General features: G+C 46.3%; 1 protein-coding gene across 1 annotated transcript in view; it reads right to left on the bottom strand.

Moving 5' to 3' along the window:
* Nucleotides 1–740: 740 nt before the first annotated feature.
* Ifnar2 (interferon alpha and beta receptor subunit 2) overlaps nucleotides 741–20453 on the bottom strand; it is a 32382-nt gene continuing 12669 nt past the window's right edge. Inside the window, exons 2-9 of the mRNA XM_036203768.1 lie at nucleotides 18842–18927; nucleotides 17621–17662; nucleotides 16777–16900; nucleotides 14631–14800; nucleotides 12598–12764; nucleotides 10302–10479; nucleotides 3922–4046; nucleotides 741–1797 (exon numbers count right to left, since the gene is read on the bottom strand). Of these exons, the coding sequence (XP_036059661.1) occupies nucleotides 1072–1797; nucleotides 3922–4046; nucleotides 10302–10479; nucleotides 12598–12764; nucleotides 14631–14800; nucleotides 16777–16900; nucleotides 17621–17662; nucleotides 18842–18896 (1587 nt within the window). The 5' untranslated portion in view covers nucleotides 18897–18927 and the 3' untranslated portion in view covers nucleotides 741–1071. The remainder of the gene's footprint in view (nucleotides 1798–3921; nucleotides 4047–10301; nucleotides 10480–12597; nucleotides 12765–14630; nucleotides 14801–16776; nucleotides 16901–17620; nucleotides 17663–18841; nucleotides 18928–20453) is intronic.

Genomic DNA, 20453 nt, shown 5'->3' with positions numbered 1-20453 from the left:
CTCGCCTGGCACCGTGAAGTCCTGGGTCCAATCTGAGGACAATGCACTCCTGTAATCATAGTGCTAGACGTGGAAGATCGAAGAGGCCTCGCATATCAATCAATAAAACCCGTGCAAGAACCCCAAAGTCACCCATGAACTGTCAGATGTCTGGCTCCCCCTCCGTGACACTTGAGAACTTTCCTCTCCCAGGCTCACAGCGACTGTGATCCAAATCTGTACAGAGTGTTTTAAAAATTGTGAGGTGGGACTCGAAGGCTCGTATCCCCGGTTTATTCTGAGGCCCTTGAAATGCTCGCTTTGGCTCTTTAAAAACCAAAACCCAAACCTCAAAATACAGCAGGCACTGAGATTTTGCCCCTTCACTCCCCCCCCCCCCCCACGCCGGTGTCCTCTCTCTGAGTCGTCTGTCGGATCCTAGAATTACTCACATGGCTTCTCCCACCCCCTCTTTACTGTGGGGGGTTTTATGGATGGGCAAGAATGAACGTCTCTGAGTGGAGGAAAAGGGCTGAGTCCGTGCACTTCCTTCCTCCCCCCTGCACGGCATGCCCTTCCTCTTCCCCCTTTTTTTCCCCTAAGTTTTATTTATTTACTTTTTTTTCCCCAGAGCTGAGGCCCGAACCGAGGGCCTTGCTAGGCAAGCGCTCTGCCACTGAGCTAAATCCCCTTTTGCCTGCTTTTAGGCTCACTCCCTGAGCCCCGCTAAATGCTGCCTGACCAGTTTTTTTTCCTTCTTCTTCCTTTTCTCTTCTTCAATCTAATCATTTCCTAGAAATAACCAGAGGACGACGTGGCTGCCCCTGGAAGCCCCGCTCAACACTGTTCCCTGGGAAACATAACACGGTCCCACCTTGAGTGCGTTAGTGGAAAGGGGATGAGCAGCGCTTGCTCGTGACCCATGTAAACAATATGGCTTCCCCAAACTGGGACTCTGCAGAGGGAAGGCGGTCAGCAAGATCCGCCAGGGCTCTCCAGTTGACACCGGCAGGCCACCCCACCGGGTATGCAGTCAGGCTGTGAAGAGAACCCTGGAGGTGCTCAGCGCCAGCTAACGAATTGCTTCTGGAGTCATCTCATAATGTAGCCATCCCCTGCGTCAGCATCAGAGTCCGAGGTGTCCGTTTTTACAGATGACTCGTCCTCAGTCCACAGACTCTGGGAAGAGAAGCCAGGATGGGGCAGTTGTGTCCCGTCCCCACCGGCCATCAGGAGGCCTGACTCTGTCCTGTGGGGACCCTCGTCTAGGTAGACCGTGTCTTCTGCAAGAGATAGCACCTCTGAGGCTTCTTCGGAGTCATCGTGGAGAGCTCTCAGAAACACCGAGTTTAAGTTCACGTTGAAGATAACTTTGTCCTCCGGCCCGTTCACGGAGCTGCTGCTGTCATCCCCGGGGACGGAGTCCTGGAGCACACTGTCTCTCCTCTCGTAGGGGCCACTGGGGTCTTCTGAAGGCCTGAAGCCTGGCCCCACCGCAGCCTCCCTGCAGAGTTCTGGCTCCGCCCCAGCCTCTGCTGCAGGGTCATCAGATTCCTCAGCAGTGGAGTCTTCCTCCAGGTGGGACTCCTGGGGGTCGGCTGAGGAGTCAGAGGCCTGGCTCAGAGGCTTGCCCATCAGTCCGTGCATGGTGTAACCGGTGGCACTTGCTTTGGGGACTTCATCGTCGCTGTCACTTTCGTCTCCATAATCGTAATTCCACACTTTCTTCTTTTTGTTCGTAGGAATGACCTCCAGCTTGTCGACTGCCTCTGAGGGTGGCAGTTCAGGGAATATCCACGATAAAAAGTTACGGAAATTCTAGGGAGAGAAGGAGGGAGAGAGGGAGGGAGGACAGAAGGGAGGGAGGGAGGAAGGGAGAGAAAGTCTTTCACTAGCTCTTTAACATAAAGCTTAGTATTCCCTGTGAGGCGATGTGGATGTGCTCACATTAATAACAGGTGGTTGTGCGGCACTTGCCAGTTGCCGGGCACTGCTCCTGTGTTTCCAAATGCCAAGGATGCTAAGGTCCTCCATATAAAATGTCACAGCATTTGCATGCCACCTATGCACTCCCTCCAGTACACGTACACGTTCAGTCGTGCTAGATTGTTTACAGAACTCAGTACAACACAAATGCTGCATGAATGGAATGCTGCATCGCTTAGAAAACACCGCCAAGGAAGAGCCATGCATTTAGATGCCCTGGCTATGGCTGCATGAAGCCCGTGGACGCAAGCCATTTTCTAAATCCCTTTGCCTTCCCAAGTGCGCTATGAAGCAGGACTCTCTCTCTCTCTCTCTCTCTCTCTCTCTCTCTCTCTCTCTCTGTGTGTGTGTGTGTGTGTGTATGCTGGCTGGGAATTGAATTCAGGGCCCTTTGCCTGCTAAGCATACTCCATGCTACAGGATTCCACACCCAGCCTCTAGATTTATTATGCACTTAGCTGTGTGGTGTGAGGCAGAGAGGGATCCTATATAATCCCTCTAGTACAGATAACCCTGTCACCAGCCATGGTTACCCCACCAGATTGCACTGTCACTGTTACACATCAGGCTTCAATGCCTGGACCCATGTTTCTGGGCTTTTCCTTTGACAGTTATCCTTTTCAGTAAGACTGGATCCTTTCCTACATGATGGGCATGCATGTTATTAGATTTACTCCTTAAATTAAAAAGTAATTCGCTGCTTCTGTAATTGTATGGATTTTGGGGCTACTGAAAATCTATTCCTATAAATATAAAAACCAAGCAAATAACCTATGCCACTAGTAATCTGGACTAATCTGGGTGACCATTGGTGCCTTGGAAAGTGGCAAGAGAGAATTCCGGGAGAGGTGGCTGTGTGTGTGTGTGTGTGTGTGTGTGTGTGTGTGTGTGTGTGGTTTCTTGATCTGGACATAAGTTACATGGTTGTTTGGGTTGGGGGAAAATTCAGTGGGCTTTACACAGTGGTGTGTGCACTTAATTTCTCTGAGGTTGGAAACAGCTTCATTCTTATTCTCTAATTAAACATAGCCAATTTAAGTATACAGTGGCTTTCCCAAACCTTTTGATTTTTTTCTCTGGGACAGTCTTCTTGTCTAGCCTTGCTGGACCAGTACTCACGATGTAGGGCAGATTACTGACATAAAAATTTAGCTTCCGAGTAATGTAAACTTTTGAGCTTAATAGTCTCATTTATAAATTATCACTGTCTGCCCTACACTTCAAACTAAGGCCCATGGGCGGGGCTTTTGTTTGCCTTGTTCCACACACCAACACTTGTAATACAACATCATTCAGTATAGAGTCAACAAGGATTTGTCAAATTCCAAACAGTAACCATTTAAAATTTTTACTATCATGTTCAGACTCTGAGTTTGGTCCCTCAATATTGATCTTTCTTGTAAAAATGCATCGGCAAACACAGTAGGCTGAGAGTGTCATATCTTCCTATTTCCAGAGGATTTGCTTAATGGAGAGTGACAGTAGACAGACCCCAGGTAACACCAGAACGAAGTGGCTGCAACTGCGGGCTGTGGACGGCAGTAGCTGCCGGAGGACAGAATAAGGCGGATGAGCTACACCAGGAGAAAATCAGGCATTTCTATTGGAAACGTTACAAAAAATGTAAAGGGGACAATATGATAGGAGAAATGATAAGTGGTCGGCAAAGGCAGTTGAGTGGAAACATAGGAGGTTTAGGAAGATGGAGAGGAGAGGGGATAGGTAGAAAACAGAAAATAGTAAAGAAGGGAGAGAAAAGGAGAGGGAGAGGGAATAGGTAGAAAACACAGAAAACAGAAAATGCCCAAATGCATTTTCTTGCAGGGACAACAAAGACTCTAGATTGACCGAGATGACTGATGTTTTGGGAAAATGAGACTATTTCCTGCAAGCATGTTACATATATAAAAAAATTATTAAGTTAAAATAAGAAAAAAAGATAGAAAAACTACATACCAAGGCTTTGGGGAAATTGTTTTTTAAGCATATATAACCAATCCGTTTCAGCATGATGGTGATTATGAAGACCACCATTATCAAACACCCAATAATTATTCCTACTTTGGCAAAGTCTGGCGATCCTGTTGATGAAAAGATACATGACTTTATTCAAAAGAAATTAAATGCATGGCCACATTGGTCTGGTGTCAGAAGTTAATGCAGGGGAAGCAAAAGTTTGAAAAAAATTATATTGCTAAATACCAAAGAATGGAAACTAATCTAAGTGCATATATTTTAAACAAAATATATTTATGTTTTCAAAGTAAAAATTAAAGAAAATAGTTTATGTTCTATAGCCACAATAGAGTAGCTGCTAGCTGAGTGGCTCTTTAAACTTTGAAGATCAAAACCGGGCAGAAACAGATGGGCGGTGGTGGCACACGCCTTTAATCCCAGCACTCAGAGGCAGAGCCAGGCAGATCTCTGTGAGTTCAAGGCCAGCCTGGTCTACAGAGTGAGATCCAGGAAAGCTGCAAAAACTACACAGAGAAACCCTGTCTCAAAAAACAAAACAAAACAAACCCCAAAACAAACAAACAAACAAAAACAAAACAAACAAAACAAAAACAACAACAAAAAATAAAAGAAAAGAAACAAAACAAAAAAACTGGGTAGAGCTAGAAACCTGCGTCCTCTGTCACATCTCAAATGCCTGTGATGCTCACCCTATGGGCCCAGGTGGAAGAGTTGGAGGATGGAGCACCAGCCTGGAAAACCAACTGGGCCGTTGGGAGGCTCAGCCTCGGCCACATCGGGAACCCAAACCCCGAACTTGCTTTGCCTATGAAGAGCTTCCCTTAACTCCTTGGCCTGCTTCCTTTGGGAAGATTTCTACCTCCGAGTTGAAAGACATTTTAGTAAAATGAGTGACCTGAGGCGCAGTGAGTCGCCTCATGCACAGTTCTCTTAAATTTCCAGAAAGGATCTAAATTAGCAGGAACCCTTCTCCAGAGCTTCAGGGAAAACAGACATAGAGAAAGGGTCTGAAAATGGACCGCAAACTTCAAGCCTTCTAAAAGGCGAATTAACGAGAGCCCGGCAGTGGTGGTTAACACTGACTTCCGAACAGAGTCTTGGCTCGCGGAGAGAGGCCTAGGCTCAGCTTTCAGACACACTACGTCTTTACACACTTCCTAAGAAGGGAGAGATAAACCCGAATAACCCCCAGGGGCGAGGCCTTGGCATGACATGAGGATTCTGACTCACAGATGACCCACAGGTCTACGCAGCTTTCTAAAGTGTCTGCAGGAGAGCAGTGCAGTCAGCTCCGAGGACACACTACAGAGAGCATTGTGCAAACGGCAGTCAGCAGCAAGCCAGAGCAACGCTTCTCCCAGGGCGAGTTGTCATCTGTCTCAGACGTCTTCGTCACTTGAAGATTATGTGTTTGGTTTTAGCTTAGTGGTAACGTAAAAGAAATCTCTCTTGGGCTGTGGCCGATTACTTGGGTATGTTATCATTGTAGATCAGCTTCCTAAGAGAGGTTTGGATCAGCTCATTCTGAGAAGCAGAGGCCAGATTTGTATTTCAAATCTTGGCCTTGGATGTGTCTTGTCTTTCACAAGGACGGTGATTTAAGACTGCTGTTCTCTGCAGCGGACTGATGATGGCTAATGCTTCTCTGAATTCTTCCCTGCTGGTCTCTCTGGATGAGAACCACTCAGATTATTGCAGTGACTGTCAGGGAGCCGCCTGGGTCCCCCACTTTGTGGTATACCATTGTTCCTCCTACATCCTAAGTTAGATCTGATCAAGTCCCCCTGGGGTCCCCATCCCTCCTAATGACTTTTCCAGACCTATATCATCTAGAGTCTCCCACCCTCTCTGACCTAAACCAGTTACTGTTCCTCCTTTGCTCACTTCACTGCAAGTCAACGCTGCTGCAAGCACTTAGCATTCACTGGACCCATTGTACGGAAATTCCCTCCTTGCTATGTCTCCGAGACGCATTGGCTTTGCTCCTATGGTCTTGCCTACAGAAGCAAGGTGGCAAAGCCCAGCTCAACTCAGATTGGCTTACAGTTCCAATGTTAGACATCCAAAATGAGTTTCACTGGAATCAAGGTCAGGGTGTTTGTAGGATGGCATCAGAGATCCATTTCTGTGCCTTTTTCTGCTTTGGAGAGCCCCTTCTTCATCCTCAGAGTCAGCTGACAGGTGACTCCCAGTCTCTCACTGTCCTCTGTCTCCTTTCCTTGTAAGGTCCTCTGTGCTCCCAGGAGGCCCATATGGGTGGTCTGGGATAATCTATCTCCATTCTCAATTTATTAGGAACTACCAAGCCTCTTTGGCCCCAGGAGGAAGCATGTTGACATGTCTAGGGCCAAGATACAGATATCTTTATGTGACTGGTCCTCTGCCTACCACACCTCCCTTGGGCCCTCATCTGGAAGTACTTTCTTTAGCCATCCGTGGCGGATGCTGTAGGTGTCCCACCCACATCCCTTTACCCATCAGCGAGCCATGGATGCTTCCGTGCATGCTAACAGCTAAGTGTGAGTTGCTTCCGAAGGACTTGACCTCGGCCAAGGCAAAGTAGCTCCCACCTGAAGATCACACACACCACCCAGGACGAGTAACCACCCCAGTGACGGAGGGTGTGACAAGTTCCCGAGAAGCCCCCGGGACTGGGCTGCTGATCCAAGGGCACCCATGCCGAGGGCACACACTAGTTCTTGCTGGTCTACACTTGCTCCCTCACCCCCTTCTGAAGTTCGCCCACCTCCACACAAATCACAGTTGGACAGAAATCGAAGGGGATGTGCGCCAAGATGGCCATATTTAAAACAGTGGCTGCCCATCCCTCCCAGACACTCCCTCACCGACTGTCTTGCTTTCTCTCCCCCACGGTTCTTAGTGTCATTTTGTTTCTATCTTTTAATCTCACAATTTGTCTCCTACTGTGGTGGGAGTCCCACAACGTCGGAGATTGCGATTTCTGTCACTGATGTGTTTGTCAAGTGAATAGATCCTCAGGGTTTGCTAAGAGACCACTGATGAATTTAGGGACCAACAAGGGGTTGATGTCTCACCCTATCTCTGGGTTAAAATCCTCCTGTGGCTGTTACCCTAAGAGTAAGCCCTACTCTTGGCTGCATCTGCTGGACCACTGGTTTTGCTGGTTAAGAGTAGCTCAGACGGCAGCTGGTCAGTGGGAGGGGTCATATTTTCTGAATCTGTGTGATTGCTGAGTGCCAGACAAGAAAACACAACTGTTTGGGTAGTTGTGGTTCCTTGCCCTTTAACTGTCTCAGTTAGTGACAGAAGGGAGGCCGAAGGCACATAAACAATGTCTTAACACCAGATGATGGTGGGATGGGCCCACAGCATGCTATTGCAAGCCCATGTCTTAGCAGGTAGAGCATGGGGTTGGGTGAGGTGAGAATGTCAACCTCCAGAGAATGGCCAGCTGCTGGGTTAGCAGCTCGTCACAGTAACTTCCTCTGCAGTTTTGCTAACTTGGATTTATTTTTGTGTGTGTGTGTGTGTGTGTGTGTGTGTGTGTGTGTGTGTGTGTGCACATGCCGCAGTGTGCTTGTGGAGGTTACAAGACAACCTTCTGGAGTTCCTTCTTTTCTCCCACTGTGTGGGGATCAGACGTGGCAGCAAGCACCTTTACTTACTGAGCCATTTCATCGACCCTAACTTGAATTATTATTGCTTGTGAGAGTTTTTATCTGTATATAAGATCATGATGTTTTATGTCCAAGTATATATACTTATGCATATGTTCAAATACACCTCTCTCTCTTCCTCCTGTTCTTGGTTCTAGGCATAGGGCTTCAAACCTCCTGAAATTCCCTTAGTGAAAGCTGCTGCTTTTAACAGACACCATTGGGGCCTGCTATGGCTGCAAAGTCTCCTGTGCAGTTAGTGCCCACCCAGAAGGTAGAGGGAGGTGGGCTGTTTAGGAAGTGCTTGGGTCACGAGGCTCTGTCCTCATGTATGGAGTAATTATGGGGATGGGTGAGATGCTGCCGATGTGACTTCGGCATAAAACAGCTTGCTACTTCCCCTCCATGGCATGTGACATCTCCTACAATGCTATGATTCAGAAAGGAAGCCTTCCTAGTTTGGATTTCCCAGCCCATAATTCTAGGAAAAATAAACACCCCCCTTCAGATTTATTTATTTATTTATTTTATGTATACAGTGTTCTATCTGCATGTAGGAGTTTATGCTGGAAGAGGGCATCAGATCCCACTATAGACGGTTGTGAGCCACCATGTGGTTGCTGGGAATTGAACTCAGGACCTCTGGAAGAACAGCCAGTGCTTTTTACTACTGAGCCATCTCTCCACTCCCCTAAATGTCCCTTCTTTATATAAAGTTATCCACTTGGGTTATTTCATTATAGCAGCAGAAAAAAAAAAAAACAACAAAAAAAACCCAACAACTAAGGTAGCAGCTACATCTAAGTTTAGCTAATGAAGTGACCCCTGGAGCAAGTGAGACAGCTTCCGGGCGAGGGCTGATCTGTAGAGAAAATAACCGGTATGACCAGGAGGTGCCATCCCTTCTAGTCTGGCCCTCCTTTAGGAGATTTAATCTCATGCTGTGGCCAGTGACTTAGACCCAGCTAAATCCCTGAACAGGGGACTTGGTGATCTTCTGGGTCAGTGAACATACTGACGTTCTGGGAGGCTGACCGCACAGAAGAAACCCTCTGTCCAGACTCTCCATCACTTGTCCCATGCAGTTCTTCACTAGACTCACGTAGGACCTTTATCCCGAATAGCCACAGAAGTTCTGGGAGGCACATCATCCAATTATTGGATCTGAGAGGAATTTGGGGGACTTTGATTTTATAGCCAAGTTGGACAGGAGTCCATGTGGTCTAAAGACCTTGAACTTTGGCTAGCATCTGAAGGGGGGGGGGTGTCCTGTGGAAATAGGTCCTGATCCTGCCTGCTCTGCGCTGACTGGGTAATGGGTCAGAAATGAGCTGAAGTACTGGCTGTGGTGGAGTTAAGAGGCCTGGTGTCAGACACGAGTCCACTGACTTGTTTGGGGTGGATGTTAGTAGATTTGTGGACCTGCATGCTAGAGACTGGAACACAACTTAAGGTAAAGGCTGGCCTTTTGCTGTTAATATCAGCCTGTGCATCCTTTGGCTTGGAGGAGGTCAGTGAGATCTAGTACCAGGCCCTGTGCTGTGCAGCTTGCTGAATCCCCCAAGCAGTTAAGTCAGCTGTAATAGTTACTTTGGCAACATTGTGGCAGTCTGCCCGAGAGAAGAAATGACAAGATTTGCTTTGGCTCACGGTTTCAGAGAGTTTGTCTATCCTGGCAGGGAAGGAGGGGCAGAGGAGCTCGGCTTGATGGCAGGAGTGTGCACCGGAAGCCTTTCAAGTGGTGGGTGAGAAACAGAGAACATGCCACACAGCAGGAACCAGGGGTGGGTGTGGCCTTCAAAGGTTAGATCCAACCCCCCAAAGTTTCCAGAAAGACCCGAAATGGTGCCATCAGCTGGAGGTCAAGAGCTCCTATTATGTGTGGGGGACATTTACGATTCAAACCACCTCTCCATTCCCTTGCAAATACAATCTTCATTTTACTCGGATGCATGACAATGTTTAGGACAATGTCTTTGGGGCTGAGGAATTTAGAAAGCCGGTCTCTGGGGGGCTTTTCAGAAAACCTTTTTCTTCCAGTGAGGCCCCTGGAGAGCTAGTGACTGAGAAAATCGGGAGGGTGCCTAAACTCAACTGCTCTTCTTTCATGTCTTTTCTTTTTTGAGGCAGGCTCTTGCTATATAACCCAGGCTGGGGTGGCCTCAAACTTATCATCCTGCCTCACCTTCCGAAGGCTGGAGTACAGGCATGCTCCACCACACTGTATGCTTCCTGCCAATGCTCCTTTGTTCTGGCCACTGGGCTTCTCAGATAAAGAAAGGTTGGGGAGTTCCAGGGTCTCCGAGAGAAAGCCTTCTTGACTTCATCAGGGGCTGTCTCGTCTCTGTTCAGAAGGCTCCTGCCCTCCTGCATAGCCAATATTCTTAGGACTCACATCCTGTACCTTCCCAGGCTTTTAATGCCAGGACTTCAAGCAACTTTGAATCTTCTAGCACTAGGCACAGACAATGGCCAAAGGGCACATCATGCTTAATTTAACCCAGATTTCCTAAAGGAAAGTGCCACAGGGATCTGACCTTCTCAGGCAGGTATTTGGTTATTCTTACAGCAGGACAAACATTAGAGACGGACCAGTAGGAACAGCTCCGTGACATGCATTTATTGGAAAAAGGAGCACACTAGAACTTGAGTTGTTTTTTTCTTTCATTCAGCAGATTTTCCATCAAAATAAAAGTGCAAATTTTAAAAACCTAGCCATACCTGATTCCTGGCCAGGCTGAAGGAGGGTGCATTTAAGGGGAGAAGTTAGAGAGGCTTCCAGATCTCTATTGGAGTTCTCAGCTTCAAAATAAACAGATACACAGTAGTTTGTCTTTGGAAGTAAGTCCCGGAGGACATAGGTGAAATTCCCAGTGGCGTTATTCATTTTGGGCTTGTGCTGTAAAAAGAAACACAGACATACATAGACAGACACACACAGACAGAGACAGACACACACAGACACAGACACACACACACACACACACACACACACACACAGAGGGAGAGGGAGAGAGAGAGAGAGAGAGACCAGTTAAAACCTTGGTGAGAAGTGAGCCCTAAAGGCTCCATTTTTCAAATCATAAACAGTTTTAAAAACATCATAGGATTAACTAGTGAAAAGGGTTATAAATCTCTAGAAGCAAGCAATTTATCGTCAAACCACATGTTTATCCATATGCACATATTTTAAAACCATGACGTCTGGCCTATCAGCTCCATTTTATGGATGAGAAGAAAAAGTCCTAAAGGGGATGAAGGTTTCCATGATGTCATTTCTACTATATCATCATGTTTCCTTAGCCCCACCTCTACCCGAAACAGTCACTTTATAAAACGTCTTATTTTACAATATCTCAAGTGCATTCTCCACAGCAATCCCTGACATTGGGACTTCCAGCCATAAAGCCTTTGGTAAGACCGTGTCTACCAGCTTCTCTTTGAGGAGGGGGTCATGAATCAAACAGGCGACAACTCAGCAAACCACAGCTTATGCAAGGAGGGAAGTCACAGAGAAGGGGAGTGGGACAGGGGTGGACATGGGCAGCAGCAAGGCTGGCACCTCCCAGAGGAAGGGTGTGAAGTCGGCTCCCAGGGTCCTGAGCATGCCTAAGACAGTAGCTGGCGGTTTCACCGGGCACAGGCTCCCGTCAAGCAGGTGACCTCTGTTTCTGTTTGGACACGGTTGAATGTGTCCTCCAGAGGTTCCTATGTTGAAACAGGATCCTCACTGGGGGCTGAACCCTAACTGACAATGTTGTTTAGAGGTGCGGCCTTTGGGATGTGATGAGGATTAGTTTGGGTTATTTGAATGGAGCCCCATGATTAAACCCTGGTGGCTCAAAAAGAAAAGTACCCCTGAACACACACATGCATACTTCCTGTTCTCTTCAGATGATAGTCTATTAATGGGAGGGCCATCATCAAACATCATCTCTCAACCTTAACTCCAAAAGCAAGAGTCAAAATAAACCTCCTTCTCGATAAAGCATATAGCCCCAGGTATTTCTTTACAGGAACAGAAAAGGACTGGGCCACACTCTTCTCCCTGCGTCTGTCCTGTGTGCTCCACGGTGTCTGTTCCCGGCCACAGGCACTCTTTACTTTGCTCCTAACATTCCACTAACTCTCTAGGATGTTCCAGCTGCACGTGGACATGCCGTTGTCACGTCTCCCATCTTAGAAACTCTCCTCTCAGGCTCACTTTCTATAGCTGCTGCGACAGATCATTCCTTCCCTTTAAAAGAAAGGCTCGGGAGGAGACCAAGCCCTGTAAGGCCTTCCTGGAGCCCATTCAACCAGGCTTTGCCCCAGGACTCACCAAAGGCGCTCTTATCAAAGGACTCTCCCTTTATCTCCAGATACAGGTCCTGCAATATGGCCCACAGTCTCCTTCCGAACACCATATTGGCATCTCACATTTAACATATCCTACCTGAGCTTTGTCCAGGGTCCTTGTATTTCAGCTACTGTAACATGCTGTGGCCTTAACTTTTTCCTCCACCACACTGTGGAGTCCATTTATAAACACATGTAGCACTGGAAGATGACATCACCAACAACTGGTCCAGGCTACTCCCACCTATTACCTGGGTTACACCAATGGCCTTCTTTATTTCATGATTGAATTTGATTTAAAGGCCAATTTTCTTTAATAAAGAAGAGGCCTACTGTCTATAGTTTTCATCCTACAGTGTTGTTATTGTCCTAGTGAACACACCTCATTTCTGAAATAGTCTAAAATGCTGCAATTCGTGGTTTGAACATGAAGAAGCGTGGCTGAAATGTGACAGGAGATGATACAACTTCTCTCCCCTTTTCTTACCCCTCCCCATCTCTCTCTCTCTCTCTCTCTCTCTCTCTCTCTCTGCAATGCTGAGTGTTGAACATGACAGAAGACACTGAGCTACCTTCTCAAAGGCATCCCTTCCCTGGCTTTACACAGTTCTTGAAAAGATAGAGAAAGATAGACAGCCAGCTTGGCACTGTTTTGATCTGAACGTGAGGATCCACTTACCATCTTAATGCTTTTCCCCGCCTGTTCTCTGATGACAAGTGGTGTATAACCTAGTATTTTCCATATGCTCTCCCCGTATATCTTCGGAGTGACAGGTGGAAATTTCACTATCACATTTATGTGATCCGTAAAGCCAACAACCTCGAACTCTGGTGGCTCAACTCTAACTGTGGGAAATAGAATGAGAAATGAGTGTGAGCCAGTGCTTAGATATGTAACGATCGCTCCTCATGTGGTCGGACACAATGCCGTTTCTTCTGATGATAGGAAATTCTGTCTGAATGGGCTTCTAATTCTGGCTGTAGAGCATTGCTTGGAATTACTCATGAAAAACAGAATAAAAAAGTGATTCACTAGCATCCCCATGGCACATTGTAGACAGATTCGAGATGGAGGGCAACAGTGTTCCCAATCCTCAAGCTTGCTCTCTACCATGTGAGCTCAAGAGACAGGACAGGTCGGTGACAAGTGCGCTCACTGAGCCATCTTGCTGCCTTATGCCACCTTTTTTTTAAATACATGTTCAGAAGAATGGTGTCAAAACATGATGTCTGTGTTGTTTTTCTAATTCTGGGGGTTTTGTTTGTTTGTTTGACACAGGGTCTTACTATGTAGCCCTGGCTGACCTCAAACCTGCAGTAATCCTCCTGTCTCAGGCTCACCTGCTGGGATTACAGGTGTGTGTGCACCACCACACCTGGTTTAGTATCTTTTTCATCTTTATCATTCCAATCAAGAAAAACACTCATTGCTTTAATATATATTCCTTATCATGATCTAGAAATTGTTCTTCAATTTCTTTTCTGTGAGTGTATGCAAAGATAGGAACGTCGACCCAAAGACTGCACACCACTGCAGTGACCTCGGAAGTTCAGCCACTGTTATCACTTTGCCAAGTATGTTTATGCACACACACCTGTGAAGGCAATACAGACCCCATCTTAGGCTAGGGCCACCATCTTAGACCATCTGCTGTACCCAGTTCCAGGAAGGCCCTCGGGAATGTCCCATGACAACTCAAACAGATACAGAGCAGTACGCTCCTGTAGTCTGTGGTTTATGGCTCTTGAAGATGTCCAGATAATCCTGCTGAGCAGTCCAGATAATCCTGCTGAGCAAGTTGTGGTTCCCCGCCAAAAGTACAACCCAATAGTTTCAAACGTGGCTTCTCGACAAAAGTCTAGACCAATAGTTTCAAAAAAATCACCTTGCACCATGTCCCTTCTACCCAACCCCAAGATGCCAATTCCCGGCTTGAGTTTTTCTCTATAAAAACTCTCCACACCTGGGCCTGTGGCTGCTGCTGCATTTCCTTTCATCTGCCTGGTGGTGGCCCGGGCTGGACCTGACAATAAAAGGACCCTTATGTGCTTGCATAGGAAACCGGCTCCTTGGTGGTCTCGGGGGTTTCTCGAAACGGGTACAACACACCTACGGTCTGTAACAGCGTGCTAAAACCAAATCATTACCCTGGAAACCTGTTATAAATCTAGAAGCTGACAAGGTAATGGAACTGGAGCCGCTAACGCAAGGGAAGGGAGTGGCCTTCAGACACAGGGAAAGAGAAAGGGGTCACCCGACTCCTGACTCCACTCACCTGTGAGCTGAGGGCCCAAGGTGTTCACACATGCAGTTTTATTGGGTCTCAGACAGGTTGTGGTAGTCAGGAAGACACTGGCCTAAACTGATGTGACAGCTAAGGAAGAACTATGCAAACCCTCCCCCCATTTCCCATCAGGCTCCTCCCCATTTCCTGTCAGGCTCCTCTCCACTTCCTGTCAGGATATAAAGAGAACCAGAAAACGGTGGCAATTACTGCTGAAAACCTGTCTTATACAGGTACTGCACAATAATGTGAGAAGTCCAGGTTATGGACCCCCTTTGCAGATTGCAAAGCTGAGGCTCTGAGCAACCAAATGACCACACAAGGTAGGGCCAGAAGTCAGCCCCGCTCTCACGCCAAACCCCTTTGCCAACCTTCCTCTTTTGTGGCAAACCACTGATGATGCTGAGAGACACAGGGGCCCACTCACAGTCTGTGGCTAAGATGGAGTCTCCACAATTGCTCTTCAGAGAGTCTCTTCTGTAAATCACAATGATGGGGACATAGTTCTCATTGATGTCACCCCACTCATCGGTCACGTCACAAGATGATTCCGTGATGTTTGTACAGTTCTCCAAAACCTTCGGAGCTTCCGGTTTGCTTTGGGGAATGAGGGAGATGTGAAAAAAGAAAGGTGAGCATGTGTTCTGAGAGTCCATTTCGTGTGCCTCATTTTTTTCCTTTAGGGCTCTGCCCGCATGTCCCACGCTTACTTTATTTTAAAACTGGACATGTTAAACTCTCCTGTCCCCACACTTTTAATCTCTTCTGGATTCCCCCCAAGGGGTCATTTCCATTGCTACATTATAGCTTTATTTGTTTAGTGATGTTCCCAGCTTCTTTCTGAAGACCTGGGCCTAGAGGGAAGGGTTTTTGTTCCATGCATGCAATCTACTGCACGCATGCATGCATGCATGCATGCATGAACGAACTCTGGGCTTGGGCTTTCCTGGCCAGAACTCAGACCTCCCTCACACTCTAGGGTAAGTATGCCTGCTTTCCAGAGACCTCTCTCTCTGCCTGAAGGTCATATGGCTCAGTCTTAAGTCAGAACTGTGTTAATTCAGGGACAACATGGACATCTGATCCACCAAGCTTGAGGAAGAAAGAGAAAGCACTGAGTAGCTTTGACTGCCAACGTTAACACTGGGTAGGGAAGAGAACCTAGAGTTGAAGAATTATCTGGATTGAGTTTGCCTATGGACATGTCTGTAGGTGACTGTCTTGATTGTGAATTGAAGTTGGAATATCCACCCTGAAGGTGGGTGGCCCTGCTTCCTGGGCTGGGTGCTGAACTGTGTGAGCAGAGCAAGCTAGCTGGGGCATTAGAGTAAGTGAGCAATGCATTTGTTCTCTGTCTGCTCAGGACTGCGATGTAACACTTGAAGTTCCTGCCTTGACTTCCTCAACAATGGACTGTAGCCTGGAACCGTAATACAAATAAATCCCTTTCTTCCCTAAGTTCCTTTCAGCCAGGGTATTTTATCACAGGGACAGAAATGAAACTAGAATGGGTGGGTTACGACATGTATGATCATCCAGCAGATAAAAACGAGGTGTGGCAGGAGAAGGGGAAATTCACAAGAGACCCTTGCTCTCCCCTGGCCAGTTTAACAGTTGGAAGGCAGACACAGAATCAGGAAATGGCCATTTGGGGCCAGGGAACAGTACTTACACATATATACACTCTCCTCTCTCCAAAGAGTTACTTGGTCAAAGCGAGGATGTAGGAAAGTGGCCGTTGAATGTGGGAACAAGAGGGCCAAGGTAGTCTCCATCAATTCTATCTTTTCCCCTTGTAGCAACCCTTTAGCAGAGACAAAAACTCTGGGCTAAATATTAAGCTGGTCAGTGACCAAATGACTTTGGACCTAAGCTTGTCTACCAGAGCTTTCTGGAGTCTAACTTGCCTCCCCATGAGTAAAGAAACATGGACGTAAACCATCAATATGGTCAACAGACCTTTGAGCCCCATGGGAAGCTAGACCTTTAAACATCCAAGAGACTGAAGAGGGATCACTGTGAAACTGCAAGAGTCTGGCTTTGGATATGAACACAAGCTTTGCCTCCAAATAGCTTTGGGTTATTAAAGAATTCAAATTAATTAAGAAAAGATCAGCATTTTGAATCTGTCCTTTTAACGTCCTGAATTAAAAAAAAAAATCCAAGATAGAGAGTTGGGAAGACGGCTGAGTCAGTAAAGTGCTTGTCCAGCAAGCTTGAGGACCTGAGTTCAATCCCCAGCATCTCATGGAAAGAAGGTCATGGAGGCAGCCCCTGTAATCCTAGCCCTGGGGAGACAGAGACTGTAGGATCCTCGGGACTTGCTGGTCAGCCAACCTAGCAAAAGCCTCCAGCCCAGTGAGAGAGCTCTCTACAAACTAAGGAAGAGAATGAATGAGGCAGATGGCTAATATCAACATCTGCCCTCAGCAACCACATACATGCACACGCACCCCCCCACACATATAAATTAACTTAAAAACATCTGGGACAGGAAGTGTGTATATCGAGGGAAGAAATCACATAATAGAAAGAGAACATGTCCAGGAAGAGAAGACGGAATGTCAACCAACCTCATGATTGTGTACCAAAAGGTATAGTGAGTTGGTGGGATGGATTTGTTTTTTAATTCCCATGATAAAACTAGCCGGAAGTTTCGTAATGCCAGGTTTAGAGTGCAGGATTCATCTGGATACTCTGGAAGGCACAGGGGTTGAAAAGAAAAAAAAAAAATGAAATTTGGAGCTCAGGATTGCTCTTCTGCTTAGGAGCTCAGACCTAGAGTCCTACAGAGAAGCCCGGTGGAAGCCTCCTGGCATCTGGAAAATGCAGGAAGTCTACTGGACACGGGAAATGAAGCAATTCAGTTGATCGGTGACAACATGTTGTCAGAGCAGGAGAGTTCACAAGCAGGAACTCAGCCCCCTCTAAACAGACTGGGACAAAGGGCTTCTCCAGTTCATCAACTGTACAGTCTGTGGGTCCAAAATAACCAATTCATTCTGGACCAAGGGTGGACTTCCATGCTCTCTCCCTGTCCTCTCGTCTCCACCCACTTTATTCTTTCCCTCTCTCTCTCTCCTCCATCCCTCCCTTTTCCCAACTCAATTCCCCATTGAACTTTTATTCCCCAGTCACACACAAAAAAAGGAGGAATTTTATTCTTTTAATAACAAGAGATTGAAAGCAGTGTCCCTGTAAGAGGTTTTCTTAATGATCTCTAGCTTTTTTTCTTTTATGATAGTTTTAGGAGACAAATAATGAAAACTGCAGTTAGACAATCTTAGCTCCTCTTAGGGACAAAGGATTCCAAAAAACTTATCAGCATATCTGAGATCAAACTTCTCTTTTCCCTATCTGTAAACCCGAGACTTTGACCCTTGCATTAAATTTAGTCAAACTCAGGATAATTCTTACCCTCAAATGGAGATGATGAAGCAAGCTGTAGGCTCACATACACTAGGAAGAAAAACAAGTTACAGTGAGGTTTATTCTGGACTCAGATTATCAGCATCACTGTAAATTTCAGAGTCTTTGACATACATGCGCCAATTAACACGGAGATTTGCTTGTGCTAACAAAAATACTGTGGAGAACGGAAATGTCCCTGGCCAACATTGGTACCACTGACACTTGTATGATCTGAGGATGGCATTCAGGGCAGATGTAAAGTGAGGTCTCTGGGACCGGACAATAGCAAGGGTTGGGTAGGAAGAGGGAGTGTCTGTGGAGCAGCTGTCTATGTGAAATATATCTCAGAATATAAATAAGCATGCTGGTAATTAATACACTTTAAAGGGCTGGGCGGTGGTGGCGCACGCCTTTAATCCCAGCACTCGGGTGGCAGAGCAAGGCAGATCTCTGTGAGTTCGAGGACAGCCTGGTCTACAGAGTGAGTTCCAGGAAAGGCGCAAAGCTACACAGAGAAACCCTGAATTGAAAAACCAAAAAAGAAAAAAAACTCACTTAAGGTAAAGATGTTTACCAAGGGTGACAGAAGAGAGGGTATTTGCGATGGGAATCAGTGCGTGTTGTCCCCCTGGAGCAGGGGGGCATCTATTTCCAGATCTTGCAGTGACTTAAGGGGAGTGTGGTTCCTGGCATTTTATAGAGGGTGGAGATAGTGGGTGCTATACATTATCCTTGGATGCCTACACTGAGACAATTGTCACACTCCTGGATTTGCTAAGGACAATCTATGGGACACGCGACACTGGGGTTATCTGTCAGATGAAGCAGCCAAGAGGAAAGAAGAGAAAGGGTGTGAGAAAATAGAACTATAGTGAAAAAAAGGGCTAAAACAGAAATCAAATTCCTAAAGCCAAGCTCAGGGCTGTATTTTCAGTTTGTGTACCTGGAAAGAGATAAATGGGTTGTCCTCTTCCAAACTCCACTGTGAATTAGACTTATGGAGAGTAATCACCCTTCGACTATAAAAAACAAGGACATTTTCCTAATACGAGTGTACCTTACATTGTTCTGGCTTAAATACAGGGCTGTGTGTAGTGACATGGACACAGGCTTGCTCCTCTAACAGCTGTGTAGTGACATGGACACAGGCTTGCTCCTCTAACAGCTGTGTAGTGACATGGACACAGGCTTGCTCCTCTAACAGCTGTAATGAAAAGTAGCACTTACCCACAAGACACAGGTTAAGTACACTGATGGCGGAGAAGGTGCGGTTTGAAAGCATCTTGGTGAGTTTGGAAGTCCTTTCCTCACATCTGAAAGAAATGAATATTGAAGTGATCAAAACTCAGAAGTACCCAATTAAATTGTTAAATCACACACACACACACACACACACACACACACACACACACACACACAGGAATATGATAATAAAGGGCGAGGAAGGAATAGCCGAATTCTTGGTAGCCTCGGGCTGGTCTCCAGCCTTGCATAAACTCAGTGTGGTGGTGCACATCTGTCATCTAAGCACTCAGAGAGGTAGGGAGAGGATCAGAAGTTCAAGGTCACCCTCAGCTACATAGGGAGTTTGAAGCCAGCATGAACAAAAAGGCAGCCAAATGCTTGGTTTCATCTTCCCTAGTTCCTTGGGATTGCACCACTGATTTGCTCAGTTCTTCTTCCAGCTTGTGGTACCAATCCCTAGTTAAGGAGACTTTTAAAAAGTTTAAATGCTTGAACTGGAAATAGGCATTTGGTTAATTTATTTTTAATTATTAAAAACATAAATATATAAATATCTAACTACATATCCATGTGTGGGTATGTGTATGTGAGCAGTGGTGCCTGTGGAGGCCTAAGTTCATGGGTTCTGAAGATCGAATGTGAATCTTCTGTATGCCCTTAACTGCTGAGCCATCTCTCCAGCACGTATATTATTATTATTATGTGACACAGGCTGGTTTGAACTTGAGCAAGCCTTAATGCCTCAGCCTCTCAAGTGCTAGGATTACAGACAGGCACCACCATCCTGGCCAAATGTATTTCCCTTTCTTTCAAACAAGAGGTAGAACATTTTCTTCTAAAAATAAATTTGAGAAAATGCTCTTGTTTTTTTAATATAGTTGCACAGTACTATGGACTCATTGTCCCATGAAGTTGCTCCACCCACCACCCACTCTGCCATGTCTTCCCTGCCGTGGTGGATTAGACCCTCTCAGGCTGTGAGCCAATGCAACCTCCTTTGAGTTGCTTCGGTTCAGATATTTGGTTACAGCTGTGGGAAAAGTAACGAATACAGAAGCTGGTAACAAGTGTAGCCATTGCTGTTACAACCTTGACCATGTGGTTCCTAAGCTTTTGGAATGTTTTCTGGAGGAATGTGGAAGATTTTGCAGCTGTTGGCTACAGCAGCTTTTAAGTGCCTAAAAAGTGCTTCAAGCTTTAAGTAGGAATATGGAAGACCAAAATGCTCTCAGATATACAAGCAGTAAAGACTGTACCCAGATGGTTTCAGAGAGGAACAAGGACTCTATAGGGAAGTTGGCTAAAGGTCATTTGTGCTGTAGTCTGGCAAAGAATCTGCCTGTGTCCTGAGAACCTGTGGAAGCAATGGACTGATTTGTTTGGAAGAGGACATCTTAATTAAAGATAGGATGCTCACGCAGGCTGTCATGGTTACTGCTCATCACTCTTATCTATCTGTATGGTGAAAGAGAGCAACAGGTGAGGCCGAAATGCACAGAAAATCATGCAGTCTGGCAAGGAAGGGAATGTTTAAAGTTGCAGGCAAGGTGGGTGTGGATGACACACTGGTAACTTTAAAGATGTTAACACCACT

Source organism: Onychomys torridus, chromosome 12 (assembly GCF_903995425.1).
Source record: "Onychomys torridus chromosome 12, mOncTor1.1, whole genome shotgun sequence".
Classification (NCBI taxonomy): Eukaryota; Metazoa; Chordata; class Mammalia; order Rodentia; family Cricetidae; genus Onychomys; species Onychomys torridus.
The sequence above is the reverse complement of the archived record's forward strand: the minus strand, read 5'-3'. Positions and strand labels throughout refer to the sequence as shown.